The 25,754-nt window shown below is 51.2% G+C and overlaps 3 protein-coding genes across 12 annotated transcripts; 1 reads left to right on the forward strand and 2 right to left on the reverse strand.

The window, feature by feature from the left end:
• The first annotated feature begins 5,310 nt into the window (after nucleotides 1-5,310).
• On the forward strand, nucleotides 5,311-9,066 carry MOGS (mannosyl-oligosaccharide glucosidase). 2 transcript variants are annotated; one of them, XM_051837038.2, is made up of 5 exons: nucleotides 5,330-5,469; nucleotides 5,726-5,817; nucleotides 6,009-6,235; nucleotides 6,685-6,881; nucleotides 7,109-9,066. In XM_051837038.2, exons 2-5 carry the CDS (start codon nucleotides 5,784-5,786, stop codon nucleotides 8,850-8,852), a joined length of 2,202 nt encoding a protein of 733 aa, XP_051692998.1. In that variant the 5' UTR covers nucleotides 5,330-5,469; nucleotides 5,726-5,783; the 3' UTR covers nucleotides 8,853-9,066. The 2 variants fall into 2 exon arrangements, with proteins under 2 accessions (XP_051692989.1, XP_051692998.1); XM_051837029.2 differs by having other exon boundaries at nucleotides 5,311-5,817.
• Nucleotides 9,067-9,251: 185 nt separating this feature from the next.
• On the reverse strand, nucleotides 9,252-12,099 carry WBP1 (WW domain binding protein 1). 9 transcript variants are annotated; one of them, XM_051837075.2, is made up of 5 exons: nucleotides 11,536-11,798; nucleotides 10,958-11,059; nucleotides 10,375-10,477; nucleotides 10,072-10,248; nucleotides 9,252-9,927 (listed from the first exon to the last, which is right to left on the reverse strand). In XM_051837075.2, the coding sequence occupies exons 1-5, from the start codon at nucleotides 11,575-11,577 to the stop codon at nucleotides 9,467-9,469; spliced, it is 885 nt and encodes a 294-aa protein (XP_051693035.1). In that variant the 5' UTR covers nucleotides 11,578-11,798; the 3' UTR covers nucleotides 9,252-9,466. The 9 variants fall into 9 exon arrangements, with proteins under 9 accessions (XP_051693035.1, XP_008252436.3, XP_008252437.3 ...); XM_008254214.4 differs by having other exon boundaries at nucleotides 10,871-11,059; nucleotides 11,390-11,765; XM_008254215.4 differs by having other exon boundaries at nucleotides 11,390-11,763.
• Nucleotides 12,100-12,118: 19 nt separating this feature from the next.
• Nucleotides 12,119-16,102, reverse strand: INO80B (INO80 complex subunit B). Its single transcript, XM_008254217.4, has 5 exons — nucleotides 15,903-16,102; nucleotides 15,516-15,708; nucleotides 15,181-15,299; nucleotides 14,875-15,044; nucleotides 12,119-12,732 (listed from the first exon to the last, which is right to left on the reverse strand). The coding sequence occupies exons 1-5, from the start codon at nucleotides 16,009-16,011 to the stop codon at nucleotides 12,202-12,204; spliced, it is 1,122 nt and encodes a 373-aa protein (XP_008252439.1). The 5' UTR covers nucleotides 16,012-16,102; the 3' UTR covers nucleotides 12,119-12,201.
• Nucleotides 16,103-25,754: the final 9,652 nt, after the last annotated feature.

Here is a 25,754-nt window from a genome sequence, read left to right on the forward strand (position 1 = left end):
AGCCCCCTCCCTTTTTCTAATTACTTTTTTTTTTTCCCCCCGAAAGATTCATAGAGAAGGAGAGGCAGAGAGAAGAGAGGTCTTCCGTCCACTGGTTCACTCCCCAGTTGGTTGCAATGGCCAGAGCTGCACTGATCTAAAGCCAGGAGCCTTAGCTTCCTCCAGGTCTCCCATGCAGATGCAGGGGCCCAAGGGCTTGGGCCATCTTCCACTGCTTTCCCAGGCCATAGCAGAGAGCTGGATGGGAAATGAAGCAGCCAGGACTCAAACCAGCACCATACGGGATGCCGGCACTGCAGGCAGCAGCTTTACCTGCTGCCCCACAGCACCAGCCCCTCTACTTAATTTTGCTGGTACTTAGTTTTCCCTTCCCACAGCACATGATTGGTTATATCTCCCAGTATTACCTGTTTCAAAAAAACAATGCCTAAGGTGTTTTTCATATAGGGTAAACACACATTAGTGTAGATCATAAGATCAATTTAGGGAAATCGGCCTTTAAAAGTTAAATAGGGGCTGATGCCATGACATAGTAGGTTAAGCCACTTATCTGCAGTGCCAGCATCCCACATGAGCACCAGTTTGAGTCCTGACTGTTCCATTTCCAATCCAACTGCTAATATGCCTGGAGAGGCAGCAGAAGATGGCCCAAGTACTTGAGCCCCTTGCACCTGTGTGGAAGACCTGGAAGAAGCTCCTGGCTTCAGATCCACCCAGCTCTGGCTGTTGTGGCCATTTGGTGATGGAGTGGATGGAAGATCTCTGTCTCTACTTCTCTCTCTAACTCTACCTTTCAGATTTAAAAAAAAAAAAAAAAAATTATTTCCGGGACATGGTCTGCTTAAAAAAAAAAAATAGAATAAAAGTATCAGAGTGTATGGCATATGGGATGGAAAATAGTTTTGGAAACTCACTTTAAGCATATAATCACGCATATGTTAACTTTTTTTTTTGTTTTTTTTTGACAGGCAGAGTGGACAGTGAGAGAGAGAGACAGAAAGATCTTCCTTTGCCGTTGGTTCACCCTCCAGTGGCCGCCACGGCCGGTGTGCTGCAGCAGGCGCACTGCGCTGATCCGATGGCAGGAGCCAGGTGCTTATCCTGGTCTCCCATGGGGTGCAGGGCCCAAGTACTTGGGCCATCCTCCACTGCACTCCCTGGCCACAGCAGAGAGCTGGCCTGGAAGAGGGGCAACCAGGACAGAATCCGGTGCCTCGACCGGGACTAGAACCCGGTGTGCCGGCGCCGCAAGGCGGAGGATTAGCCTAGTGAGCCGCGGCGCCAGCCTGCATATGTTAACTTATGTGAGTTAACTCATGTGAGTGTGTGTGATATGTTTTGTGTTTTATTTGAAAGGCAGTGACAAAGACCCTCCATCTGCTGGTTCACTACTTAAATGCCTACAAGAGCCAGGACTGGGCTAGGCTGAGAGCCAGGAGCTCACAACTTTTAAGTAGTTTTTTTTTTTTTTTTTAAGATTTTATTTATTTTTATTTGAGAGGCAGAGTTACAGACAGAAAGATCTTCCTGCTGGTTCATTCCCTAAATTGTTGCAATGTCCGAGCTGGGCCAATCTGAAGCCAAGAGCTTCTTCTGGGTCTCCCATGTGGAGTACTTGGGCCATCTACTGCTTTCCCAGGCCATAAGCAGAGCTGGATTGGTAGAGGAGCAGCCAGGACACAAACTGGCACCCATATGGAACGTCGGTGCTTCGGTCAGAGGCTTAACATACTACACGAGCCCTGGCCCCAGGAGCTCACAACTTAATCCAAGTCTCCCTTTTAGGTGGCAGGGAACCAAGAACTTGAGCCATCACCTGCTGCTTGTCAGGGTGTAGACTAACAGGAAGCTGAACTCAGAGTGGAGCCAGGACTCAAACCTGGGCATTCCAGTATGGGATTTGGGAGTCCCAAGCATCTTAACTACTGTGCCAGATGCCCTTCATGTAGCTGGTTGCAGTATAGAACTCTTTCTTACTGTTGGTGTTGGGGAAAAATGATCAAAAGCCATTGGTTCAGAGAAGTTACCAATGCTCAGATAGGCAATAAAGATCTCTAGATACACCTCTTCCCTGACTATAAGAGTACTTTGTTCAAAGGACTTCTTTTCTCCCTCCCTCCCTCTTTAAAAAAAAAAAAAAAAGGACACTACCAGAAGGCAATTTAGTGTAGTGGTAAAGAGCCAGACGGTTTGGGGTCAAAAGCCCGCCTCTCCCCTTAAGTAGCCATGCTACTGGATAAATTAGATAAATTGCTTAATCTCCCAGGGCCAGTTTCCTTACTGGTGAACTGAATACTACTGCCTACCTCATTAGGGCTGTTAAGAGGATTAAGCGAGGTTGTATCTGTAAAGTGCCTGCAGCATTGCTGGGTGCACAGTTGCTGCCTTATCATCTGCTACCTATTATTTTTTAAGGATTTATTTTATATGAAAATTCCAGAGAGAGGAACAGAGATCTTTCATCCACTGGTTCACTCCCCACTGGGCTGGGCCACAGCCAGAAGTTAGGACCTTCTTCCAGGTATCCCACATTGTTGGAGGGGTCCCAAACACTTGGGCCATCTTCCACTGCTTTTCCCAGGCCGTTAGCAGGGAGCCAGATTGGAAGTGCAGCAGCCAGAACTTGAACCGGCACCGGTGTGGAATACTGGTATTGTGGGCATGGCTTTACCTGCTGTGCCACAATGCTGGCCCCAAGGCCTTATAAAGTTGAAAGAATGCAACTTGGATTTGAGTTCCCCAGCTCCTTGATTAACAGGATTAACTTGGGCCAGTCTCAGTTGCTCTTCTCTCTTGTGCAAAAAAGGGTGGGTCAGCGTGGATTGAATGCTGGTGCTATGCTTCTAGATTGTGAACTTGAAGTTGGAGCTGTTTTCTTTGTCCCCAACACCTTGCATTGTGTGAGAGATGATGCCATAAAACTTGAATTTACATATTTTAAGATTTACTTATTTATTTGAAAGGCAGCATTAGAGAGAGAGAAGTCTTTCCACTGGTTCATTCCCCAAATGGCCACAATGGCTGGAGCTGGGCCAATCCAAAGCCAGGAACCAGGAGCTTCTTCTGGGTCTCCTATGTGGGTGCAGGGGCCCAAGGACTTGGGCCATCTTCTAGGCCATAAACAGAGGATTGGATTGGAAGTGGAGCAGCCGGGACTCAACTGGTGCCCATGTAGGGTGCCAGCACTGCCAGTAGTGGCTTTATCCACTACAGCACAGCGTATATTTAGCACCTGTCCTCTACCTACAACTGTCAGTACTGGAATACAAAGAATAATGAAAGTCAGTATGTAATAAGTGCTGTGACACTTTTTTTTTCTCCAAAAAAGGCAAGAATAATCATTATTCCTTGGAAACACATTTGTAAAAATATTTATCAGCAAGATGAAAAGATGCAGAACACATTTATTTGTATGCAGCACATACACTGAAGAGGGAAACATCTGCCCGAGCAGAATACACCAGTAAACAAACACCTTGGGGAGGGATTATGGGTGACTGACTGCATTGTGTGAAGTATGAAGCTGGTTCTCCTAAACAGACTTTTGTGGTAACTGAAAAGATCTGATTTTAGCAATAAAATAGCTCAAATGATGTCATTACATCTTTTAAAGGACTTCACACAGGCCAAATTGCAATTACATCTACAAAAGTGGCCCAAGAATAAATTGATTTCACAAAATCTTAATGGAAAAATATTTCAGGCCGGCGCCGCGGCTCACTAGGCTAATCCTCCGCCTTGCGGCACCGGCACACCGGGTTCTAGTCCCGGTCGGGGCACCGGATTCTGTCCCGGTTGCCCCTCTTCCAGGCCAGCTCTCTGCTGTGGCCAGGGAGTGCAGTGGAGGATGGCCCAAGTCCTTGGGCCCTGCACCCGCATGGGAGACCAGAAGTACCTGGCTCCTGCCATCAGATCAGCATGGTGCGCCGGCCGCAGCAGCCATTGGAGGGTGAACCAACGGCAAAAGGAAGACCTTTCTCTCTCTCTCTCTCTCACTATCCACTCTGCCTGTCAAAAAATAAAAATAAAATAAAATAAAAATATTTCAGACCTGCCTCTTGAAAGGAAAGATGCTTAACTCCTGATTTGAAATGAGAAAAATAAATATATTTTGGTACAAATTTTACCCTAAAAGACAACACTTTGTTTTCTGGTTCTACAAAAAGACTGGGGCAATTCCTATTCTACACTATTCTACAACCTGCTTTGGCACGATTTCAAATAAAACCTTATTTGCTTTCATTTGAGCCATAAATGCATCTTGAATGCATGTAGCTTTTTAAAGGAATGACGTCTAGGGTAAAATAACAATCCCCCATTCTGATGGTATGTATTCTGAAATCATGCGAGTTAGCAGCACCGATCATTAAGACATTAAAAATTATTCTTGCACTTCAGCAGCAAAGTCTATCACGACAAATGCTACGCAGTTCATGATTAGTACAATCGCTAACGTTCAAGGTGGCTAAACTGAATAGTAGCAAAAAACAAAACAGGTCTGACCATTGAATTTGGCTAGAAGGTGATTGTTAAATGAGAAAAAACTACCAGTGGAGAATGGGCCTAAAGTCATAGTGAAATACAAGTGGGTGGGTTAAATGAGCTTTTATACAATGAATTTCGATGGGCTGTGTTTTAATACCTAGAGAGGCATAAGGTTTTTTATTTTTAAACAATGGCATGGACTTCTTTATGAAAATGCTTTTTACATTGGGCTGTTGCTGAGAAATAAGTAACTAAGTTGTAATGAGGAGCTATCACCAGATGTAATCGTGAGTCTTCCAGCTGCAAACCTGAGGCGCAGATGCTACTTCCTTTCAGTACCCGGCTCCGGTCTGGACATAAACCATCTTTTCCCCCAAGTTCTTTCGCTTCCTGGGATGTAAGGGGGAAACTGCCTTCTGTAAGCACGTGTGCCACCCTTATGGTCCTTCCAGGGTTCATCCAGATAAGGAATTGTAGGCCGAGTGGCGATAAGACTTGTTTGAAGTCACAGGGCCACCTGCAGACATCTGGAAACAAACCTCAGGCTCCCCGGTGGGGCACCGCAGAGCGCGGATTCAGACATGGCCGGACCCAGTAACTCCGATTTACTTTCCAGGCCATACGTTTTCATCTGGCGCGGGGCAGTTAAATGTAAACTACTTAGGACAGTGTCTAAATATGCAGTCGTTAAAACAAGCAGTTCGATGCGAGGTAGGTTTTCCCTACTGCTCTGCGAACTCCGGCGACCCGTTCTGGTGACGAAGCTCTCGCCACGCCGAGAGCGCGGCTCCGAGATCCCAGACTCAGCCTGACGTGGCGGGGCGGGACTTCCGGCGGAAGGCGGACATAGAGCTGGGGGCGCGGGCTGGCAGGTGCGGCTGGAGGGACTGTGGTCCCAGCGGCGCGGGGCACGAGCTGGAGCGGGGAGGCAAGGCCTGGGCCCCACTGACGCCTCTTCGAGCTCCTGCGACGCCGGCCTCTGTGGTAGGATGGCTCGGGGCGAGCGGCGGCGGCGCGCAGCGCAGGCGGAGGGAACGCGTACAGTCGAGAGGGCGGCTCGGGGCGGCCCCGCGAGACGGGGCGGCGGGTCCCAAGGCGCTCCAGGGCGAGCAGCTCTGGCCATCGTGGTCCTGTTTCTGGCTCTGGGACTTTCGGGGCGCTGGATGCTGACGTGGTACCGTGCGCGACGGGCGGTCACGCTGCACTCCGCGCCCCCAGCGCTGCCCCCTGACTCCTCCAGTCCCGCTGTAGCCCCGGATCTCTTCTGGGGCACTTACCGCCCTCACGTCTACTTCGGCATGAAGACTCGCAGCCCGCAACCCCTCCTCACCGGTAACCGGGCCCCGGGGCGGGCGGGCAGGCCGGCGGACTTTTACTGTGGGCGCCCCAGCTTCATGCCAGGGCAAGGCCGGGGAGGAATGGATCAGGAGAGGTTATGAAGAGGGATGCCCCTGAAGTTCTCGGACACCCAGAGGGACAGGCCCCTGCCCTCTCCTTGACTTACATGGCCATTCTACCCCTAGGACTGATGTGGGCGCAGCAGGGCGCCACCCCGGGGACCCCTAAGCTCAGGCACACGTGTGAGCAGGGGGACGGCGTGGGTCCCTTTGGCTGGGAGTTCCATGACGGCCTCTCCTTCGGGCGGCAACACATCCAGGATGGGGCCTTAAGGCTCACCACTGAGTTCGTCAAGAGGCCTGGGGGTCAGCACGGAGGGGACTGGAGCTGGAGAGTGACTGTAGAGCCTCAGGTCAGGGCCCCAGGGCACCCTTCCCTCGTCCAGACTCCTACCTTCCCCTCCTACCAGCAAATGCAGTACGAAGTGGGGGCTGACAGCAGGGGCTCTGAGTCTGGCTTCCTGCTTTGACTCCCCTTACACACCTGCCTGCACGAACATCTCTAAGCCTTGGTTTTCTCATTTCTAAAGTGGACATAAAAGCAGCATCTAACGCACAGGGTGATAAGCATGAAACGAAATGATCTGTGCAGAGTTCTTAGGACATCGCACAAAAGGACTCTCATTATTCGCCAGAGCCCCATGCAAGGTTCTTTATGCCATGTTACTGGGTGTACTGCTTACCCTCAGTACTGCCAGATGTTTACCATTTATGTTACTCCTGCCTGGCATCCCTTTCCCTCACTAAGGCTGATTCTTGAGAAAGAATGGCAGTCTAATGCCAGGGTTTTGTTTTTGTCCAGGCCTCAGGTACCTCTGCCCTCCCTTTGGTCTCCCTGTTCTTCTATGTGGTGACAGATGGCAAGGAAGTCCTACTACCAGAGGTCGGGGCCAAGGGGCAGTTGAAATTCATCAGTGGGCATACCAGTGAACTTGGTGACTTCCGTCTTACACTTATGCCACCAACCAGCCCAGGGGATACTGCCCCCAAGTATGGCAGGTAACAAGGGGAAGAGAGTGTGGGGTGGGCGGGGGGTGGTGTGGATGCTGACACAGCCTGACTTCCGTCTCCCCCATCCGACCTTCTTCCCACCAGTTACGTTTACTCTCACCGGCCTCCCGTGCTCTGCATTGCTCAGGCTCCATCCTTCTGATCCCCTCGTTTTTTCCCTGTATGTCCCTGCCACCTCCTTCTGAATAATATTTCTTGTTCATCTTCCCTTCAAGCTACAATGTCTTCTGGTCCTCCAACCCAGGACTGGCCTTGCTGACAGAAATGGTGAAGAGTCGCCTAAATAGCTGGTTTCAGCATCGGCCCCCAGGGGCTCCTCCTGAACGCTACCTTGGCTTGCCAGCATCTCTGAAATGGGAGGATAGCAGCCCAAGTGGGCGAGGGCAAGGACAAGGCCAGTTCTTGATACAGCAGGTGACACTGAAAGTCCCCTTCTCTTTGGAGTTGGTGTTTGAGTCAGGTAGTGCCCAGGCAGCAGGAAACCAAGCCCTGGAGAGACTGGCAGGCAGCTCGCTGACCCAGGCCCTGGAGAGCCATGCCGCCGCGTTCAGAATGCGCTTTGAGAAGACCTTCCAGCTAGGGAAGAAGGGCCTGAGCCCTGGCGAGCAGGCTTTAGGTCACGCTGCCCTCAGCGGCCTCCTGGGTGGAGTTGGCTACTTCTACGGACAGGGGCTGGTGCTGCCGGACATGGGGCTGGAAGGGTCTGAGCACAAGCTCGACCCAGCCCTCTTTCCACCTGTCCCCCTTTTCTCAGCAGTGCCTTCGCGGTCATTCTTCCCACGAGGCTTCCTTTGGGATGAGGGCTTTCACCAGCTGGTGGTGCAGCGGTGGGATCCCCGCCTCACTCGGGAGGCCCTAGGCCACTGGTTGGGGCTGCTCAATGCCGATGGCTGGATTGGGCGGGAACAAATACTTGGGGATGAGGCCCGAGCCCGGGTGCCCCCAGAATTCCTGGTGCAGCGGGCAGCCCACGCCAACCCCCCAACCCTGCTTTTGCCTATAGCCCACATGCTCTCAGGTGGCGACCCTGCCGACTTGGCTTTCCTCCAGAGAGCCTTTCCCCGCCTGTATGCCTGGTTCTCATGGCTCCATCAGAGCCAGGCAGGGCCAGTGCCACTCTCCTACCGCTGGCGGGGCCGGGACTCAGCCTTGCCAACCCTGTTGAACCCCAAGACGCTGCCCTCGGGGCTGGATGACTACCCCAGGGCTTCACACCCTTCCGCAATGGAGCGGCACCTGGACCTGCGGTGCTGGGTGGCACTGGGTGCCCGTGTGCTGACCCAGCTGGCAGAGCAGCTAGGGGAGATGGAGGCGGCTGCAGAGCTGGGCTCACTGGCCGCGTCACTGGAGGCAGAAGAGAGTCTGAATGAGCTACACTGGGCCTCTGAGCTGGGGGTCTTTGCAGACTTTGGGAACCACACAAAAGCAGTACAGCTGAAGCCTAGGCCCCCTCAGGGGCTGGTTCGGGTGGTGGGCCGGCCCCACCCTCGCTTGCAGTATGTGGATGCCCTGGGCTATGTCACTCTTTTCCCCTTGCTGCTGCGACTGCTGGACCCCAAATCATCCCACCTTGGGCCCCTGCTGGACGTTCTGGCCGACAGCCGCCATCTCTGGAGTCCCTATGGCCTGCGCTCCCTCGCAGCCTCCAGCTCCTTTTATGGGCAGCGCAATTCCGAGCACGATCCTCCCTACTGGCGGGGTGCTGTGTGGCTGAATATCAACTACCTGGCCTTAGGAGCTCTCCACCACTACGGGCATCTGGAGGGTCCTCACCAGGCCAGGGCTGCCAAACTGCACAGTGAGCTCCGTGCCAATGTGGTGGGCAATGTGTGGCGGCAGTACCAGGCTACAGGTTTCCTCTGGGAGCAGTACAGTGACCGGGATGGGCGGGGCATGGGCTGCCGCCCTTTCCAGGGCTGGACCAGCCTTGTCTTACTAGCCATGGCTGAAGACTACTGACGGGCTAGGGGATGTGAGGAGAGCCAGACCCCTTGTGCCACTCCTGTGTCCACAGGGACCTGTTCTCTGACTTCTGATCCCAAGTCCCCTAGACACCAGAATTCAAACTTCTCTCAGTTCATCTCAGGTGTCTGCTGCCATCCATCCCACACCCCTGGGATGAATGTGAACTCAGAGTCTATTTTTCTAAATAAATTGGAAAAAACATGCCAAACTCTTGCTTTTTGCCAGCACTGCCTCACCAAGTGGTGTTAGCTCAGTCCAAACCTCAGGACCTGCTGTCCTTAGGAAGGTGAGATCAATAACCGTTAGCTATCCTCTTCCTATCCCCTTCCAGTCCAGTAAGGCCAAGTGCAATGCAGTAAGTTCAGCTCTAGTCCACCCAAATCCACAAGCAGCTGGTTCACATCTCTTTAATGAGATCAAAGGCTCCTGTGTATGTTTTGGGGAAGAGGGGGTGGAGCTAGCACAGTCCCCCAACACTGCCCCTCTCAGGGCTCCAGCTCTTTGAGGCAGATTCTAAGAAGGCAGGTAGGGGCCAAGGAGAACTTAAAAGAGTTGGGACCAGGACTGTTTTCTGGTGGGCAAGTAACCACATACCCTCCCAAAACTGTTCACGGGATGTCCCCTTCACTGGACGCCAGCCCCATGGGAGAGACCTGGGGTATGCTATCTGGGGGTAGTGCACAAGGGGAGTGGTCCTCCAGATCTGATGGGGTACCACTAGCCCTCCCCTCCTTGAGTGGCTCGCCCTCGCTGGAGTCAGGACAAGGGCAGAGCTCTATCCCGGAGTCCCCAGTCAGGCGACGATAGCGGCAGGAGGGGGGCGTATGGGCCGGGCTCACGCCTGCCCCAGGCTCACCCTCCTGAAGAGGGGGGGCACTCTGGTGGGAGGAAACACCTTCCACGTTTGTCCTCTCGCAGTGGGCAGGGCAGCTGGATGCAGAGGAGCGGCAGGTGCATTCTCCGGAAGCAGTCAAGGGGCGGCCTGGGACCACAGTATAAGGAGGTGGCGGTGTGCCCGGACGGTGAACCACATCTTCATAGGCTGGGGGTTTGAAGGCGCTGAGGAGGCCTGCAGGGGAGAGAACAGTGTGGTTTGTGGAAGGTAACTAGGGATGAGGAAGTGTCTCATACCAGGGACAAAGGGAATGTGGGGACAATTCGGGATCCTGGTTAGAGGCCCCTAGTAATGGGCCCAGAGCTTCAAGTCACTCACGAAGGTCAAGCAGTGAACCCGAAGGGACTGGCCCAGCGCCGTGGCACGCCCCGTGGTAGGCCAACAAGTTGATCTCGCGCTGCCGCTGCTGCTGTTGCAGCCGAAGTTTAGCTCGTCGGTGGCGGAAGGCGCAACAGCAGCTAAAGAGGATGAGGACAGTCCAGAGTAGCCAGAACCCTGCAAGACGCAAGGAGGGAGTGACTCAGATGCCTTCCATGCAGAGAAGCGTCCCTGAAGGCTGGTATTCTGCGGCCTAAGGGAGTGTGGGCAGGAGGACCTGACGTAGCCCTTTCGGAGACTCACACCAGAGCTCATAGTAGTAGGTGCAGCAGCCAGTCTCCCCGCAGCAGTGGCCACTCTCACAGAGGTAGGGCTGGTTGTTCACTCCTGGGCACAGCTCTCGAAGCTGGGGGTAAGGAGGTTCTTAGAACGACAGGCGATTCCAGCCCAAGGCACGGTCCGCCCCCACCTCTTGCATGCACATACACAATCCCACCCTGTGAACCAAGTTCAGCTGGGAGAGGTGGGGGATGCTGAGAGGAGTTATTCAAATATCTGAAGGGGTGGCAGTGTGGAAGAGGGTTTGGAATAGCAAGAATCAGTCTAGAGAGCGAGACAAAGTGTGGAGGTACAAAGAGGGCAATCTCAGCTCTGCAGTGTGAGGCCTCTCACACTTAAGCCTGCCCTCCCACCCCCAGTGGAGGAAGCCACTCTCAAAGTCAGACAATGGCTAGGGAGGTAAGGCCTTCTGCAAAGCCAAAAACACTTTCATCATCCCCCATGATGCTCTCTCCCCTACCCCCCAAGCTGGATCTTTCCTCCCCTGGGTCTCAGGCTCCCTAGGGAAGAGGAGGGGCAGTGTGAGACCCAGAGCAGTGCTCCCAACCAGATGGGAATGCTGTGGATGATAAAGGATGGCATCCAGGGCGCGAGTCTGGGTTCCAGCTCTTCTCCAAATTGCTCCCTCAAGAGAAGACGCTGCCGGACTCTGTTGTGACAATAGGCACATAGAAAAACATCACAAATAACTGTTGCAAGACAGAGGGAGCCTCCCTGGGGCCTCACTATGCCTCTGGTCACTGGAGAGCCAGCCACTGCAAGCTTCCACTGCAGCCATGGGATGGGGTCTATGAGGCTGCAGGCAAAGTCAACTGCATCTGTTACAAAGTTTAGACAAAGAGTGCAAGGGCTACGTTTAGGAACTTCACAGTACCTTTGGCCCCGTGAGTTCCTCCCCCACCCCCAAAAGGAAGGGACAAGGTAAGGGGAAAGAGAAATAAATGGCTGTCGTGGTAGGCTTTTGGAGCTGTTGGGATACCTGCTGTTGCGGCGCCCGAAGTGCCCCCCAGGCCTCCTCGCTGCCGTTCCCGCTGCTGGCCCGAGCCATGCCTCCACCTACAGCCCCCTGAAGACCACAGCCTCCTCTACCGCCAGCCGCCCCGCCCCTGCCACCTCTGCCGCCACCTCCATCGTCCCTGCCCGGCCCATCTTCGCTGCCGCCACCATCACTCCCCGGCCGGAGGTTCCATCCGGAGAGGGCTCCGCCAACTAGCATCCAGGTTGCTCCGTCCTACCAATCAGCATCTCCCTTCGATGGACGGACCAATAGGAAGAGACCAGGGGTTTCTCCCTGTAACCAATCTGCAACAGCACCTCTGCCGCTCTCCCAGACAACAAGAGCTTGTACAGACAAAGAGAGGGGCAAGGTTCGACCCACAGCCTTGACTGACAGCGACAGTGGCCAATATAGACAACAGAACGGGCTCTGACTTATTAACCAATGAATGCTCGTCCAGAAAAGCAAAGTTTCCACTGATTGGTCTGAGCCATATTTTCAGGGTGACACCAAATGCCGGACCATGCCAGGTAATCCGGCTAGTGCCGGCTGGAAGGGGCGGGGTCCCATAAGTGCCGGAGTCTGGGGGCAGACTGCGGGTCTGCTGGTTTCCAAGTTCCGGGCGTCTACGCAGTCTCCGGTGGGGGCCAGATGTGTGAACGGGAGAGTGGTCTGCTCAGATCCCACTCCCCCCAATTCTGTACAAGCTGAGGCGCTGGATGAAATTTAATAGGGTGGGGAAGACACTGCAAAGAGGGCGCGGGAGAGGGTGCAGAGTCCGGGTTAGGTGAGTCTCAAGTAGCCAAAAGGGGGGATCCGGGGCCCTCGGGCCCCCCCAGCCGCATCTGCAGGTTGATGCGGTAGCACTGAAGGCTGCAGAGTGCTTGGCCCGTGCGGGAGCAGGCGTAGCGGCGTGGGTGCGGGCAACCGGGAACGGAGCAGCGTGGAGGAGGGCCCGAGGGGGCTGGCCGCTGGGACAGTGCTGCGGGAGCGGGGACGCCAGCGGGGAAGGACAGGGTGGACCCCTGAGCTCCGCTGCTGTAGCGCACCATGGGGGCAGGGGCTGCGGCGCGCCCGCCCCTCCGCTCGCCCCTCGCGGCCCCACGGCCGCCCCGGCCGCTGGGCGCCGCGGTCTTGGTGAGGCGCTCGATGGTCTGATTCTTGTGCTCCTCAGCCCGCCGCGCCGCCTGCAGCCGCCGCTTCCGCGCCCGCTCCTCGCGCTTCAGCAGCATCTCCTCGGTGAGGGCGGGGGCCGGGCAGCCCCCCGCCACCGGCAGCGGCAACGTCGGGGAGGGCTGGCTCCGAGCCTTCTGGAGCAGCGCTCGCTGGGGAGACAGCAAAGGGAGGACTGTCTGAAAATGCAGGCGGCCGGGGCAGGCAGGGTCTCGCAGAGCGCAGGGCTTGGGAGAAGGGGTATGCGTGCGCACCCGCTGCAGGGCCCCTTAGTACTGCCTCCTCCCAGCTCTCCAGACATTCACCGTCAGGCCCTTGCTTCCCACAGGGGAAGCTATCGGTAACGCAACCTGCCTGTCCTGCACCACCTGCTCTAGGGGTTCGTCGTTGTTTAATCTCGACAGACAGCATCAATGGGATCACCGCCAAAATTCAGGGTTACTCTTCATTCCTTTTTTTCCCATCTTCCTCCCAACAAGTATCTGCTTCCTAAAGACAGCCGCCATTCCGCGGGTTTTCTCCATCCCCAGCACTTTCATCTTGGTTCAAGCCACTATCTTTTCTAGCTGACTGCTTCAACAGCCCCCAAGCTGGCCTCCCTGTGTCTAGCCCTCATCCCCACTAAGACTTGCTGTCCAGGCTAAGGGCAAAGTCATCTACCAAATGTAAATCAAATATGTCACTTCTCTGCCGACAGCCCTTCAGTGACAGCCACCCTTTCTCCTTCACCCCACATGGCATGCTCTAGTCCTTTATGCCTGCCAGCCCATCTCAAAGCTCCTCTGGGACTGGAAAGGTCATGTCTCCAAAAAGCTCTCTCATCACCCTATTTTTTGGTTCTTGTAAACCACACATCTTTAAAAAAAAAACTTTTTTTTTAAAGATTATTATTTAAAAGGCAGAGTTAGAGAGATGGAGAAACAGAGAGAGAGGTCTTCCATCCACTGGTTCACTCCCCCAATGACCGCAACAGTCAGGGCCAAACCTAGGAGCCTGAAGCTTTTTCCTGGTCTCCTACATGGGTGCAGGGATCCAAGCACTTGGGTCATCCTCCACTGCCTTCTCAGGCACATTAGCAGGGAGCTGGATTGGAAACAGAGCAGCCAGGTCTTCAACTGGCACCCATTTGGATGCCAGCATCACAGACAGAAGCTTACCCTGTTATGCCACAGCACTGGTCCCAGCCACACAGCTTTTAAAATCATTGATTTAATTGTTTTCCCCACCACCACCACCAAACATTCACACTAGAATACCAGCTCCCTGAGAATAGAAACCAAGGTCTCCGTTTCAGCATTGTGGTGTAGGTGGTAACTCTTTCAAAATAAGAAAGAAAGAGAGAAAGAGAAAGAAAGAAGGAAGGAAGGAAAGAAAGAAAGAGAGGAGAGAGAGAGGAAGGAAGGAAGGGAAAAAAAGAAAGAGAAGAAAGAAAGAAAGAAAGAAAGAAAGAAAGAAAGAAAGAAAGAAAGAAAGAAAGAGAGAGGCAAGTGAAGCCAGGCAAAGCCACCAGTTCCGAGTCCCAGCTGTTCCACTTCCGATCCAGCTCTCTGCTATGGCCTGGGAAAGTAGCAGAAGATGGCCCAAGTCCTTGGGCCCCTGCACCCATATTGGAGACCTGGAAGCAGCTCCAGCCTCCTGGCTTCAGATCAGCCCAGCTCTGGCTATTGTAGCCATTTGGGGAGTGAACCAGAGGATGGAAGACCTCTCTCTCTCTGGCTCTCTGTAACTCTGCCTTTCAAATAAACAAATAATCTCTTAAAAAAAAAAAAAAAAAGTCAAGGGGCTGGCATTGTGGCTGGTTTGATTCCTGGCTGCTCCTCCACTTTTGATCCAGCTCCCTGCTAATGTGCCTGGGAAAGCAGTGGAGGATGGCCCTGATGCTTGGGCCCCTGCACCCATGTGGGAGACCCAGATTAAGCTCCTAGTTCCTGGCTTCAGCCTGGCCCAGTCCTGGCCATTGCAGCCATTTGGGGAGTGAACTAGTGGATGGAAGAACTCTCCCTCTCTCTAATTCTGCCTTTCAAATAAATAAATCTTAAAAAAAAAAAAAAAAAAAAAAAAGAAACCAATGTCTCCACCATAGATATCCCCACTCACTCCCTTGAAAAGTTCTGGGGACATGAAAAGTTCTCAAAACATTCAAGGGCTCCTCAAAAAGTTCATGGAAAATGCATATTATGAAAAAACTGTGGACAGATTAAAAAAAAAACTCTTTGCACTAAATAAACTTACCTTTTAGTTCCATTTACCATGCACTTGTGTTTGGTGAGCAAATGAAACATAAAGCGAGTTACCTGTCGAGCGGTGAGCAGTCGCTCATTGATTTCTTTCTTGAGGTCTCCATTGTCATCCAGCTCCCCCTTCTCCAGGGCATCCAGCCACCTCTGCTCCTCCTCTTCCTCCTGCCCTCCTAATCCCCCGGACAGGTCCCGAAGCGGGGAGGGAGACAGATTACTGTCTTCATCTGGAGAGGAGAGTTGGAGAACAGGAAGTAGAATTCATCAGATGGGGCACTTCTCACCCACTTCAGAGCCAACCCTGCTCCCTTAGCCGGGTGTAAGGAGAAAGAGTCCATTTCCCCAGCTCCAGGCCCTTCTCACCCAGCCAGGCACGGTACTGCTCCAGGGGCACTCCTTCCATGGGCTCCTCTTCATTATCCACGACCATAAGGGGAGAGGGCGAGCGTGGGCCTTCGGGGATCACGGTGAAGGTGGGAACACTGCAGAGAAGCAACGCTAGTCTGTAAACGGAGCGTCTCTTCCTCTGGCCCGGCGCTACATCAGCAGTTCCTGCCCTCCCGGGTTCTTGCTGCCTTAACGTGGGCCCTGAAGTCACAATGTCCATTCTCGGTCCTCGAGAAAACCCCAGCCAGCTTCTAACTTCTTTGGCTGCTCTTCGAGTTCCCCCGGTAAAACCTCGACCCCCTTGATCTCACCTCTTGGTGCCCAGGATTTGCCCGCCCAGCTTGATTTTGAGTTTGAGCTGGGGCTTGGCAGGTGACGGCTGAGTGGGTCCAGCCTCCTCCTCCTGGTGGTGTTTCTTCTTATGTTTCTTTTTGTGCTTCTTGTGCTTTTTCTTGTGCACGCTGTGGCCATGAGCTCCGGCCAGGCTCAACTCCAGGGCTTCCCCTGCGGAAGGAGGGCCGGTCAGCGGGGTTCGGCCGGGGCGTGGAAGGGAAGCCCTAACTTAATACTCCCGCGGGCCTCCCTGTTACCATAACAACGGCACCGCCAGCTCCTCCCCACCCGTACTGAGCAAGCTCCCGGGGAGAAAAGGACTGTTTTCTGAGAAGGCCCAGATGGCTTGATCGACCCGTGCTTACCCGGCTCGGGGACCTCCATGGCCCCAGAAGTGCTTCCGCGCCGCCACAGCTTACTCATGGGGTCCTGCAAGGCAAGGGGACTGGAAATGGTCGGGACATAAGCAGACATACCTTTTCCGCCCCGCGGAAGAACTGGTTCCAGCAAAATAACCGGCTACTTCCGGTGGCAGCCATGCTTGTGCGGGGCACGCCTTTGGCCAAAACGCTCCCTGAGAAACAGTGGCAGTTAACGACGAACGTTCCGGGCCCTTCCCAAAGGTCGTAGTTTCCCCTGGCTGTGCCTCCCAGAACCAGCGCGCGCCAGTCCCTTGTTACGGTCGAGCTTGGCCACCGTTATACTTGGGACCAAGTCCAAGACTTTGAGATTAAGAGGATACGAGGGTGGGTATGAGCAGCCCCTCCGCCCCAGAGGATCTCTCAGTTCGGTGGAAAAGTACATCAGAAAGGATAGCACCAGCAAAATGACAGCAGTGTCCAGCGGCGGCAAGTGCACTATGAGCAAGGCAATTGATAGTTATTGAAACCTAAATTCTCATCAGTAGGGAAATGGATAAATGAGTGATGGTGCAGCTCTGCAATTTGGAACACCGTGTTGCTAGGAAGAGTTGAGTGATGAAATGATAAGATCAGCACGGAATGTGGTTTCCTCGTGAGCGCTGGAAACTATCCAAGTGTCTAATGGGACACCAAAATAACTTCGGTATACCCATACCGTAGGAGGCTGCGGAGCTATTAAAAGACACAGGACTCTAGAAGGCTAACCACGGAACTGGTGAAACTCCTGACCTCAATTGCCAGTGGGTGGCTGGTGAACAAGAGGGGAGGGTGGGTATTTTTGGGTAAATGCCCTCCTGTGTCTATTGAGTTTTGTAAAAAACATATGTATGTTTTACCTAATTAAAACGCACAAATGCCAAATCTGTACATGCTGATAAAAAAGGACAAGTCTCAAGATGATGTGTTTCCGTTTTATTTTATTTTTTAAAGATTTATTTATTTATTTATTTGAAAGGCAGAGTTACAGAGTGGCAGAGGCAGATGAGAGAGAGGTCTTCCATCCGTTGGTTCACTCCCCAAATGGCTACAATAGCCAGAGCTGCGCCCATTTGAAGCCAGAAGCTTCTCCCAGGTCTCCCACGTGAGTGCAGGGGCCCAAGGACTTGGGCCATTTTCTACTGCTTTCCCAGGCCATAGCAGAGAGCTGGATCAGAAGTGGAGCAGCCGGGACACAAACCTGTGCCCATATGGGATGGCGGCACTGCAGGCAGCAGCTTTACCCGCTAAGCCACAGTGCCGGCCCCTGTTTCTGCATTAAAAGGCAGTCTTTGCTAGTGTATACACAGGAAAAAAGGAGGGATGTAGGGATTGTTTTTAGGAAATGAGGTTAGGGAACCTTCACTATCTAGGTCTGTAATGAATTTTTTCACAAGCCAATATGTGTCACATTAAAAAAAAAAAAAACCTACACAATATATCTAATTATAAATGAGAAGACCATGTGGATAAAGAAAGGAAAGAATTGATTCCAGAGACATTTCAGTTATAAGCTTATCAGGAGTTAAGGAGCATGGCAGGCGTTTGGCCCAGGCATTGGGATGCCCACATCCCATATTAGTGTACCTGGGTTCCAATTCCATCTCCACTTCAGTTCTAGCTTCCTGTTAATGCACACCCTGGGAGGCAGCAAGTGATGACTCACATAGATTGGGTCCCTGCCATCCATATGGAAGATGGAACTTCAGTTACTGGCTTCAACCAGGCCCACTCCTGGCTGTTGAAAGCATTTGGGGAGTGTCCATGTCTCTCTTTCTCTCTCTTTCTGTGCTTTTCAAATAAATAAAATAAATAATACATCTAAAAATAATTAACAGTTATATATGAGAATTCATGAAGAAGTAGTCTAGTGATAATGATTAAAAATGGATTTTGAAGTCAGACAAGCCTACTATCAAATCCCACTTATTAGTTATGCAACATTGGGCTCAAAGTTATTTAAGCTTTTTTTCTTTTTCTTTAAGATTTATTTGTTTGTTTGAAAGACAGAGTACAGAGAAAGAGAGAGATCTTCCATCCACTACTTCGCTTCCCCAAATGGCTGCAATGGGCGGGGGCCTGACCAGGCCAAAGCCAGAAGCCAGGAGCCAGGAGCTTCTTCCAGGTCTCCCACATGGGTAAAGAGAACCAAAAACTAGGGCATCTTCCACTGCTTCCCCAGGTGCACTAGCAGGGACCTGGATCAGGAGTGGAACACCTGGGACTCCAAACAGCACTCATGTAGGTCGCCCATGTCGCAGACAGCGGCTTTATCCACCGTGCCACAGCACTGGCCCCAATTAAAGCTTTCTAACTCAGATTCCAGCTTTGTAAGGTAGAGTAAAGTAGGATCTAACTCATGGGGCTCTTTCAAGGAATAAAGCAATTCAAGAATACAAAGTCCTTAGGGCACCATCATGCCCTTGAGAGATGTTTCTAGCAAATAATAATAAATGACTTTAAGCTTCCTAACCTTATTTAGAAGGAAGATGGTTTTATATATTATATATATATGTGTATATATATAATATATATATATATATATATATATATATAGAGAGAGAGAGAGAGAGAGAGAGAGAGAGAAACACTATAAGAAGAGAAGCAAGTAAGAAGGGAGTACCCAGTACCCAGGTGGAACTAGAATAGCTGAGAGAAGTCAGTACCAAGGTGTGAGTGGGGATGTCATCAGCACAATGGGGGGCAGGGGGGTCCCCAAAGGAAGAGCAAGTTGATGAAGAGGAAGGAGACCAGGAACAACACTAACTGAGTTCCTGTCTTGGATAGGCAGGCAGAGACCCCAGGCAGGTTGAAAAAAGGAAGTCTGGGGTCAGTGTCCTGGCATAGCTGGTAAAGCCACCGCCTACAACACCGGTATCCCATGTGGGCACCAATTCAAATCCTGGCTGCTCCACTTCCAATCCAGCTCCCTGCTAAAGGCCTGAGAAAAGTATCAGAAGAAGACCCAAGTGCTTGGGTTCATGACACTCACATGGGAGACCTAGAAAAAGCTCCTGGCTCCTGGCTTGGCCTGACCAATCCCAGATGCTCCACTTCTGATCCAGCTCTCTACTATGGCCTGGGAAAGCAGTAGAAAATGACGCAAGTCCTTGGGGCCCTGGCTGTTAAAGCCAACTGGAGAGTGAACCAGCAGAAGGAAGATCTCTCTTTCTTGGTTTCTCCTTCTCTCTTATAGACAGTCTGTGGCTCTGACTTTTAAAATAAAAGAAAAAAGGAGGTCAAGGGGCCTGCATTATGGCATAGTGGATAAGCTGCTGCCTGCAATGGCGATATCCCATATGGACGACAATTCAAGTCCTGGCTTTTCCACTTCCCATCCAGCTCCCTGCTAATGTGCCTGAGAAAGCAGCGGAAGATGGCCCAAGTGCACCTAGGTGGGAGACCCAGAAGAAGCTCCCGGCTTCTGGCTTCAGATCGGCCCAGCTATGGCTATTACAGCCATTTGAGGAGTGAACCAGCGATGGAAGACACCCACCCCACCCCACCCGCATCGTGTGTGTGTGTGGGGGGGTGTCTCCCTCTCTCTCTGTAACTGCCTTTTATATAAATAAATACATCTCTAAACAACAACAAAAAGGAGGTTGAGAGAGGCAGAGGCTGGCGGCAGACCAGGGCCATGATCAGCTCTGTCCGGCTCTGCAGGGGGCAGAGCTCCACAGAAAGGACGAGTGTCAGGGTGGGAAGGCAGCGCTTCTGCACCGCCAGGAGTTAATGTGAGGGCGCACTTGCAGTTACTATTTGTAGAACATGCTAGAGATTAGAACCTGCTTTCATGTCCCTCCTCCCCCTTGACCTTCACAGCAGCTCTGGACGGGAGATTTTGCTGTTCCCATCTTATAAACAAGGAGACTGAGGCTCAGAGAGATGAAATGTTTTGACCAAAGTCACATAAGCAGGGAGTGGCAGAGCGAGCCCCACACAGAGGCTTCCTGACACTGGACCCAGTGGTGTTTCCTCTACATCCTGATGCCGGACAGGGAGGAAGTAGTGACAATAAGTGACAACTGCCTTTATTAATTTTGTCTTGTTTTTATCTTTTCTTTGTTTGGAGTGGGATAGATTTGAGCATGTTTGTAGTCTGAGAGAAACTCTTCTCTCTAAAAGAGTCCTTAGCCTTATTTTAAAAAATTTTGAAAAAAAATTTCAAATTTACAGAAAAACTGCAAGAAGAGTACAAGAACTTCCTTACCCTTAGATCAAATTCTGTGTTACTCATAATTATTTTGATCAATTTGAGAGGAAGTTGTTGACATGATACAACCCTAAATATTTCAGTGTGAATGAATGGACTTCAAAAAGTTCATAGAGGAGCCGACTCTGTGGCATAGCGAGTAAAACCACTGCCTGCAGTGCCGGCATCCCATATGGGCACTAGTTCGAATCCCAGATGCTCCACTTCTGATCCAGCTCTCTGCTATGGCCTGGGAAAGCAGTAGAAAATGACGCAAGTCCTTGGATGCCTGCACCTGTGTGGGAGACCCAGAAGAAGCTCCTGGCTCCTAGTTTCAGATAGGCACAGTTCTGGCCATTGCAGCCAACTGGGGAGTGAACCAGCAGATGGAAGACCTCTCTCTCTCTCTCTCTCTGCCTCTCCTTTTCTCTGTGTAATTCTGACTTTAAATAAATAAATAAATCTTTTTAAAAAAAGTTCATAGAAAAAAATGGAATTTAAGTGTACATTTATTTTGGTACAAAAAGTTTTGAAACCCATGCAGCTTTTTCATAATATATCTACCCATGGATTATTTATTTGCTTTAATTTTATTTGAAAGGAAGAGAAAAAGAAGAAAAGAAAAAGAGGAAGACAGACAGACAAATGAGGAGAAATCTTCCATCCACTGGTTTGTTCTTCAAATGCCCATAATAGCCAGGACTGGGTCAGTATGAAGCCAGGAGCCAGGATCTCAGTCCGGGTCTCCCAGGTGACTAGGAGTGCTTGAGGGACTCGGGTACTTGAGCCATCATCTGCTGCCTCCCAGAATGTGCAAAGGTGAGAAGCTAGATTGGAAAAACAACAAGCAGTCCAACAGGGAATGTGGGCATCCTAAGCAGTGACTTAACTGCTGTGCCAAATGCCCACCCCTCCGTGAAATTTGTTGAAGATCCTTGCATTTCTCTGAATCAGGGTCTTGTGCTATGATATTCCTACGCCCCTATAACCAGGAAACAGACCTTGAGGAGACGCCGCCATCTCATCTACACATTTCACCAACTGTGCAATGATCGCTTTCTCCTTCTAGTCCAGGATCCAAATCCAGGATCACACATTCAATTTATTTATCAAGTTTCTTTCATCTGGAACATTTCCTCACTTTTATCCTATCTTTCATGACCTTGACCGTTTCGAGGAGTGCGGGTCTTTGATTCTGCAACATGTTCCTCAACCTGAGTCTGTCTGGTGTTCCCTCAGGTCTAGACTTGTAAATTCTTGGCAGGATCACCAAACGCACAAAAATGATGCTGTCTTCTCAGTGTATCACTTCAGTAGGCACAAGACGACAGCCAACACTCATGAGGTTAACCTGGATCACCTGGTTAAGATGGTGTCTGCCAGTTTTCTCCCCTCTTTTTCCTTTGTAAATATAAATATTTTCTGGGAAAATAACTGAATCATCCCGTTTCCTATCGAATTTCCACCCACCAGTCTTTGTAACCATTGATGAGTACCGTATGAATCAACTCTACTATAACAATTACCTCATGGTGATCCTTAATTCCATGATTGCATTTACATGTATTAATTAAACAAACTCCTATAAAGAACAGCCTTCTCTTTACATATTTATTTTAAAATATTTTTGTATTAATATGGTTTCCTATTTCGATCAGTGTGTTGCCACTGCTGTCATTATTATTATTATTATTATTATTTTTGCTCAAGCTAGTGCCATATTTGATCAGTGGGCATCCCTTTAGGTTGACTTCTGTATCCTTTTGACATGCCTTCACCACTCCTTTAATAATTTTCTGCTTTCCAGCATTTCCTAAGTTCTAGACTCACCTTGCACTTTCCCTGGATAAAGATTGGAACCGAGGCAGTCCAGGCAGCAGAACATATAGCTAAGGTTTGCTGAGGTCATGGCACAAAAACTTGCTGATAAGGCATTCATGCTGGCTCCACCACCCACTCCTCAGGGGCTGCAGGTGCAATGAGCATATTGTGAACTCTCCTTGGGTCTTGCCTGTACTCTCTCAGGATTCAAAGTCCAGTTGGGAGAATTCCACATAGTTGGCAGAGGCCGAGTGTCTACCCCTGAGCTGTGAAAAAGCAGGAGGGAGGATAAAGGTCCTCCAGCTGCCCCAAAGGGGCCAGAGCTCACCCGACCGAGGTTGTCCAGAGTGGGGGATTGTGTAGACACCAGATCATGTTAATCCTAGGTGGTCCACAACCACTTCCCCAAAGATCTACTTCCTAGTTAGGAAGTACAGATATAAGCAAAGGGAAAAAGTTGGGAAATCTCTATGCCAAATCAGAGGCTTGCTGGTAAATGATTAACAAAAGCTTCGGTTGGGAGGGAAGCAGCCCTGCTTTGTATTGTCCAATTGTTTCTGTTGAATGTTTCTGTCCAATTTTCTGTTGTGCAAATGTTCCCACCAAGGCCAATTTATTTTTATTATTATTATTTATTTATTTTGCTTGAAAGTCACAGTTACACACACACACACACACACACAGAGAGAGAGAGAGAGAGAGAGAGAGGCCTTCCATCCCCTGGTTCACTCCCCAGTTGGCTGCAACGGTCGGAGCTGCACTGATCCAAAGCCAGGAGCCAGGAGCTTCTTCTGGGTCCCCCACTTGGGTGCAGGGGCCCAAGGACTTGGGCCATCTTCCACTGCTTTCCCAGGACACAGCAGAGAGCTGATCAGAAGTGGAGCAGCCGGGTCTCGAACCAGCGCACCATGGCCAATTTCCGACATGACATCCTGGGCAAGGAGTTGAAAGGAGGTGCTGAGTAGCACAGATACATGCGTGCACACACACACATGCACACACACACACAGCATTTCTGCCATACAGACACTGTAGATGTGAATAACCTCAAGAGGTAATAGTAAAATAACTAGGAAATGATGCATTTTCACTATTTATTATCTTCTCTTTTTTTTGAAGATTTTATTTATTTGAGAGGTAGAGTTACAGACAACGAGAGGGAGAGAGAGAGAGAAAGGTCTTCCATCAGCGGGTTCACTCCCAAGATGGTCACAACAGGTGGAGCTGAGCCCATCAGAAGTGAGGAGCCAGGCGCTTCTTCCGGGTCTCTTAAATGGGTGCAGGTGCCCAAGTGCTCAGACCATCCTCTACTGCTTTCCCAGGCCATAACAGGGAGCTGGATCAGAAGTGGAGTAGCTGGGACTTGAATCAGCAACCATTTGGGATGCCGACACTGCAGGCGCCACAGCCGGCATCCCATATGGGCGCTGGCTTTAGTCCTGGCTGCTCCTCTTCCAATCCAGCTGTCTGCTATGGCCTGGGAAAGCAGTAGAGGATGGCCCAAGGATGCACCCATGTGGGAGACCTGGAAGAAGCTCCTGGCTGCTGGCTTTGGATTGGCACAACTCTGTCCATTGTGGCCATCTGAGGAGTGAACCAGCAGATGGAATATCCCTTGCTCTCTTTCTCTCTGCCTCTGCCTCTCTATAACTCTGCCTTTGAAACAAATAAATAATTTTTTTTTGACAGGCAGAGTGGACAGCAAGAGATAGAGAGACAGAGAGAAAGGTCTTCCTTTTGCCGTTGGTTCACCCTCCAATGGCCGCCGCGGCCAGCGCGCTGCGGCCGGCACACTGCGCTGATCCGAAGGCAGGAGCCAGGTGCTTCTCCTGGTCTCCCATGGGGTGCAGGGCCCAAGTACTTGGGCTATCCTCCACTGCACTCCCTGGGCACAGCAGAGAGCTGGCCTGGAAGAGGGGCAACCAGGACAGAATCCGGCGCCCCGACCGGGACTAGAACCCGGTGTGCCGGCGCCACAGGTGGAGGATTAGCCTGTTGAGCCATGGCGCCGGCCATAAATAAAATTTTTATAAAAAGATTTTTATTTATTAATTTGAGAGGTAGAGTTACAGACTGAGGGAGAGACAGAGAGAAAGGTCTTCCTTCTGTTAGTTCACTCCCGAAATGGCCACTATGGCTGGAGCTGCACTGATCCGAAGCCAGGAGCCAGGTGCTTTTCTCCCAGTCTCCCATGCGGGTACAGGAGCCCTAGGACCTGGGCCATCTTCCACCGCCTTCCCAGGCCACAGCAGAGAGTTGGATTGGAAAAGGAGCAGATGGGACTAGAACTGGCGCTCACATGGGATGCCGGCACCACAAGCGGAGGATTAACCTACTGTACCATGGCACCAGCCCCCAAATAAATAAATCTTTAAAAAATTTAATAAGCAAGTCCATAGGTATCTTGGCCCTTATTTCTCCTCTCTCGGTTGAGGGCAGTGTTCGCTGGCTTGCCTAACCCCAGTCATGACTCCTTCAACAGATTTATAGAAAAGGTTGCCAAATTATGATCTCTGACGTGTAAGTCTGTGCTGTGGTTTGTAGTCGATTTGGCCTGTGAACTCATACAGAAGTTTAAGTTCCAAAGTCTCATGCCAGTGGTACAGAAAGGATGCAAACTCAATACAATTGCAGTGTTTAGAGGTGGCTTTATAAGGACAGAAATAGAGCCATAGACAGACATGCATACTCCCTGTCACCTGTCATGCTATGCCCTGTGACACTTGGAACTCTGTTAGCAAGGACACCATCACCACAGGCTGAAACAATGAGGCCTGCCCAATTTTGGACTTTAATCCAAATTCACCTCTCTTTCCTTTACGAATAGCCTGTTTCTGGTATTTGGTTATAGTGAAGAAACGCTAAGACTCAGATTCTATCACTCCTTTCCAAAAAGTCCTCAGTCACGGTGAGTGCAAACCTCAGCAGGACCCCAGTCCAGCCTCCTGGCCAAACGTCTTCCATTCCTCCACCTCTTCCTGGGCCTCAGACCAGGGATTTTCAAGCCTGTCCACGGAGCCCAGGTTCAGTGAGGAGCAGGGGGTGACCGGACATGGCATGAGGATCCAGCGCCTGCTTCCATCACAGCACTCTGCTGCTGTTTCACACGTCCCAGGTAAGATTTCATCTGGAAAAAAAGGGCTCTGTGGCTCCAGGCAGACACTGGAAATGAACAGTTAGGGCAACAGCTCATCTCAGTCAGGGGCACTCATGTCAGCTTGCTTCCCGTAGGCATCCCTCTTGTTTATCTACTTCAGTTAACGTCCACTGAGCGTTTGCTATGTGCGGGGCGGGGGAATAAGCAGTGGACAAGACAGACTGTCCTTCCCTGGGGAACTTGCCTTTTACAGGAGTGACTTGAGGATATTAACAGTGCCTCTCTCTGCCTTTCCTCTCGTCCATCCTTTGCAGTGCATCTCAGATGCCGTGGGCTTTATAAGATCTATAGATTGTGGATCTCCTGCTCTGCCTTCCCTACTGGCCAGGATTCCCCCTGCATGTAAATGTGTGTGGTGGATCTCCTGCTGTCATCCATTCCCTCCCCTTCTGAGGGTAGTCCCAGGATCGTTCACTGGGGAACAACTTCTCCCCCTCTCTCTGCCTCCCAGCTCACTGGGTTCCAACTGGTCTCCAGGAGTAGGCAAGTGACCCAGGCCTGCCGACTGGCATACCAAACCCTCTTCACCACAGCGATTGGTTCAGGTCTGGCCACCCTCTGGCTACAGTGATTGGTTTGGGATGTATGAGTGATCCCAGATGGCTCGCTGTGAATCCCAGACATGTGTTGGAGGCTCAAGAAACAGATG

This window comes from Oryctolagus cuniculus, chromosome 2, assembly GCF_964237555.1.
Source record: "Oryctolagus cuniculus chromosome 2, mOryCun1.1, whole genome shotgun sequence".
Classification (NCBI taxonomy): Eukaryota; Metazoa; Chordata; class Mammalia; order Lagomorpha; family Leporidae; genus Oryctolagus; species Oryctolagus cuniculus.

Coding starts and splice junctions, on each gene's coding strand:
- MOGS (XM_051837029.2), top strand. CDS start 5,475: ATGGCTCGGGGCGAGCGGCGGCGGCGCGCAGCGCAGGCGGAGGGAACG. Junction 5,818..6,008: donor CCCGCAACCCCTCCTCACCG/GTAACCGGGCCC, acceptor TTCTACCCCTAG/GACTGATGTGGGCGCAGCAG. Junction 6,882..7,108: donor ACTGCCCCCAAGTATGGCAG/GTAACAAGGGGA, acceptor CTTCCCTTCAAG/CTACAATGTCTTCTGGTCCT.
- WBP1 (XM_008254214.4), bottom strand. CDS start 11,626: ATGCTAGTTGGCGGAGCCCTCTCCGGATGGAACCTCCGGCCGGGGAGT. Junction 10,249..10,374: donor CTACTACTATGAGCTCTGGT/GTGAGTCTCCGA, acceptor TGCGTCTTGCAG/GGTTCTGGCTACTCTGGACT. Junction 9,928..10,071: donor GGGTTCACTGCTTGACCTTC/GTGAGTGACTTG, acceptor TCTCCCCTGCAG/GCCTCCTCAGCGCCTTCAAA.
- INO80B (XM_008254217.4), bottom strand. CDS start 16,011: ATGTCTGCTTATGTCCCGACCATTTCCAGTCCCCTTGCCTTGCAGGAC. Junction 15,709..15,902: donor CATGGAGGTCCCCGAGCCGG/GTAAGCACGGGT, acceptor CTCCTTCCGCAG/GGGAAGCCCTGGAGTTGAGC. Junction 12,733..14,874: donor GACTGCTCACCGCTCGACAG/GTAACTCGCTTT, acceptor CTGTCTCCCCAG/CGAGCGCTGCTCCAGAAGGC.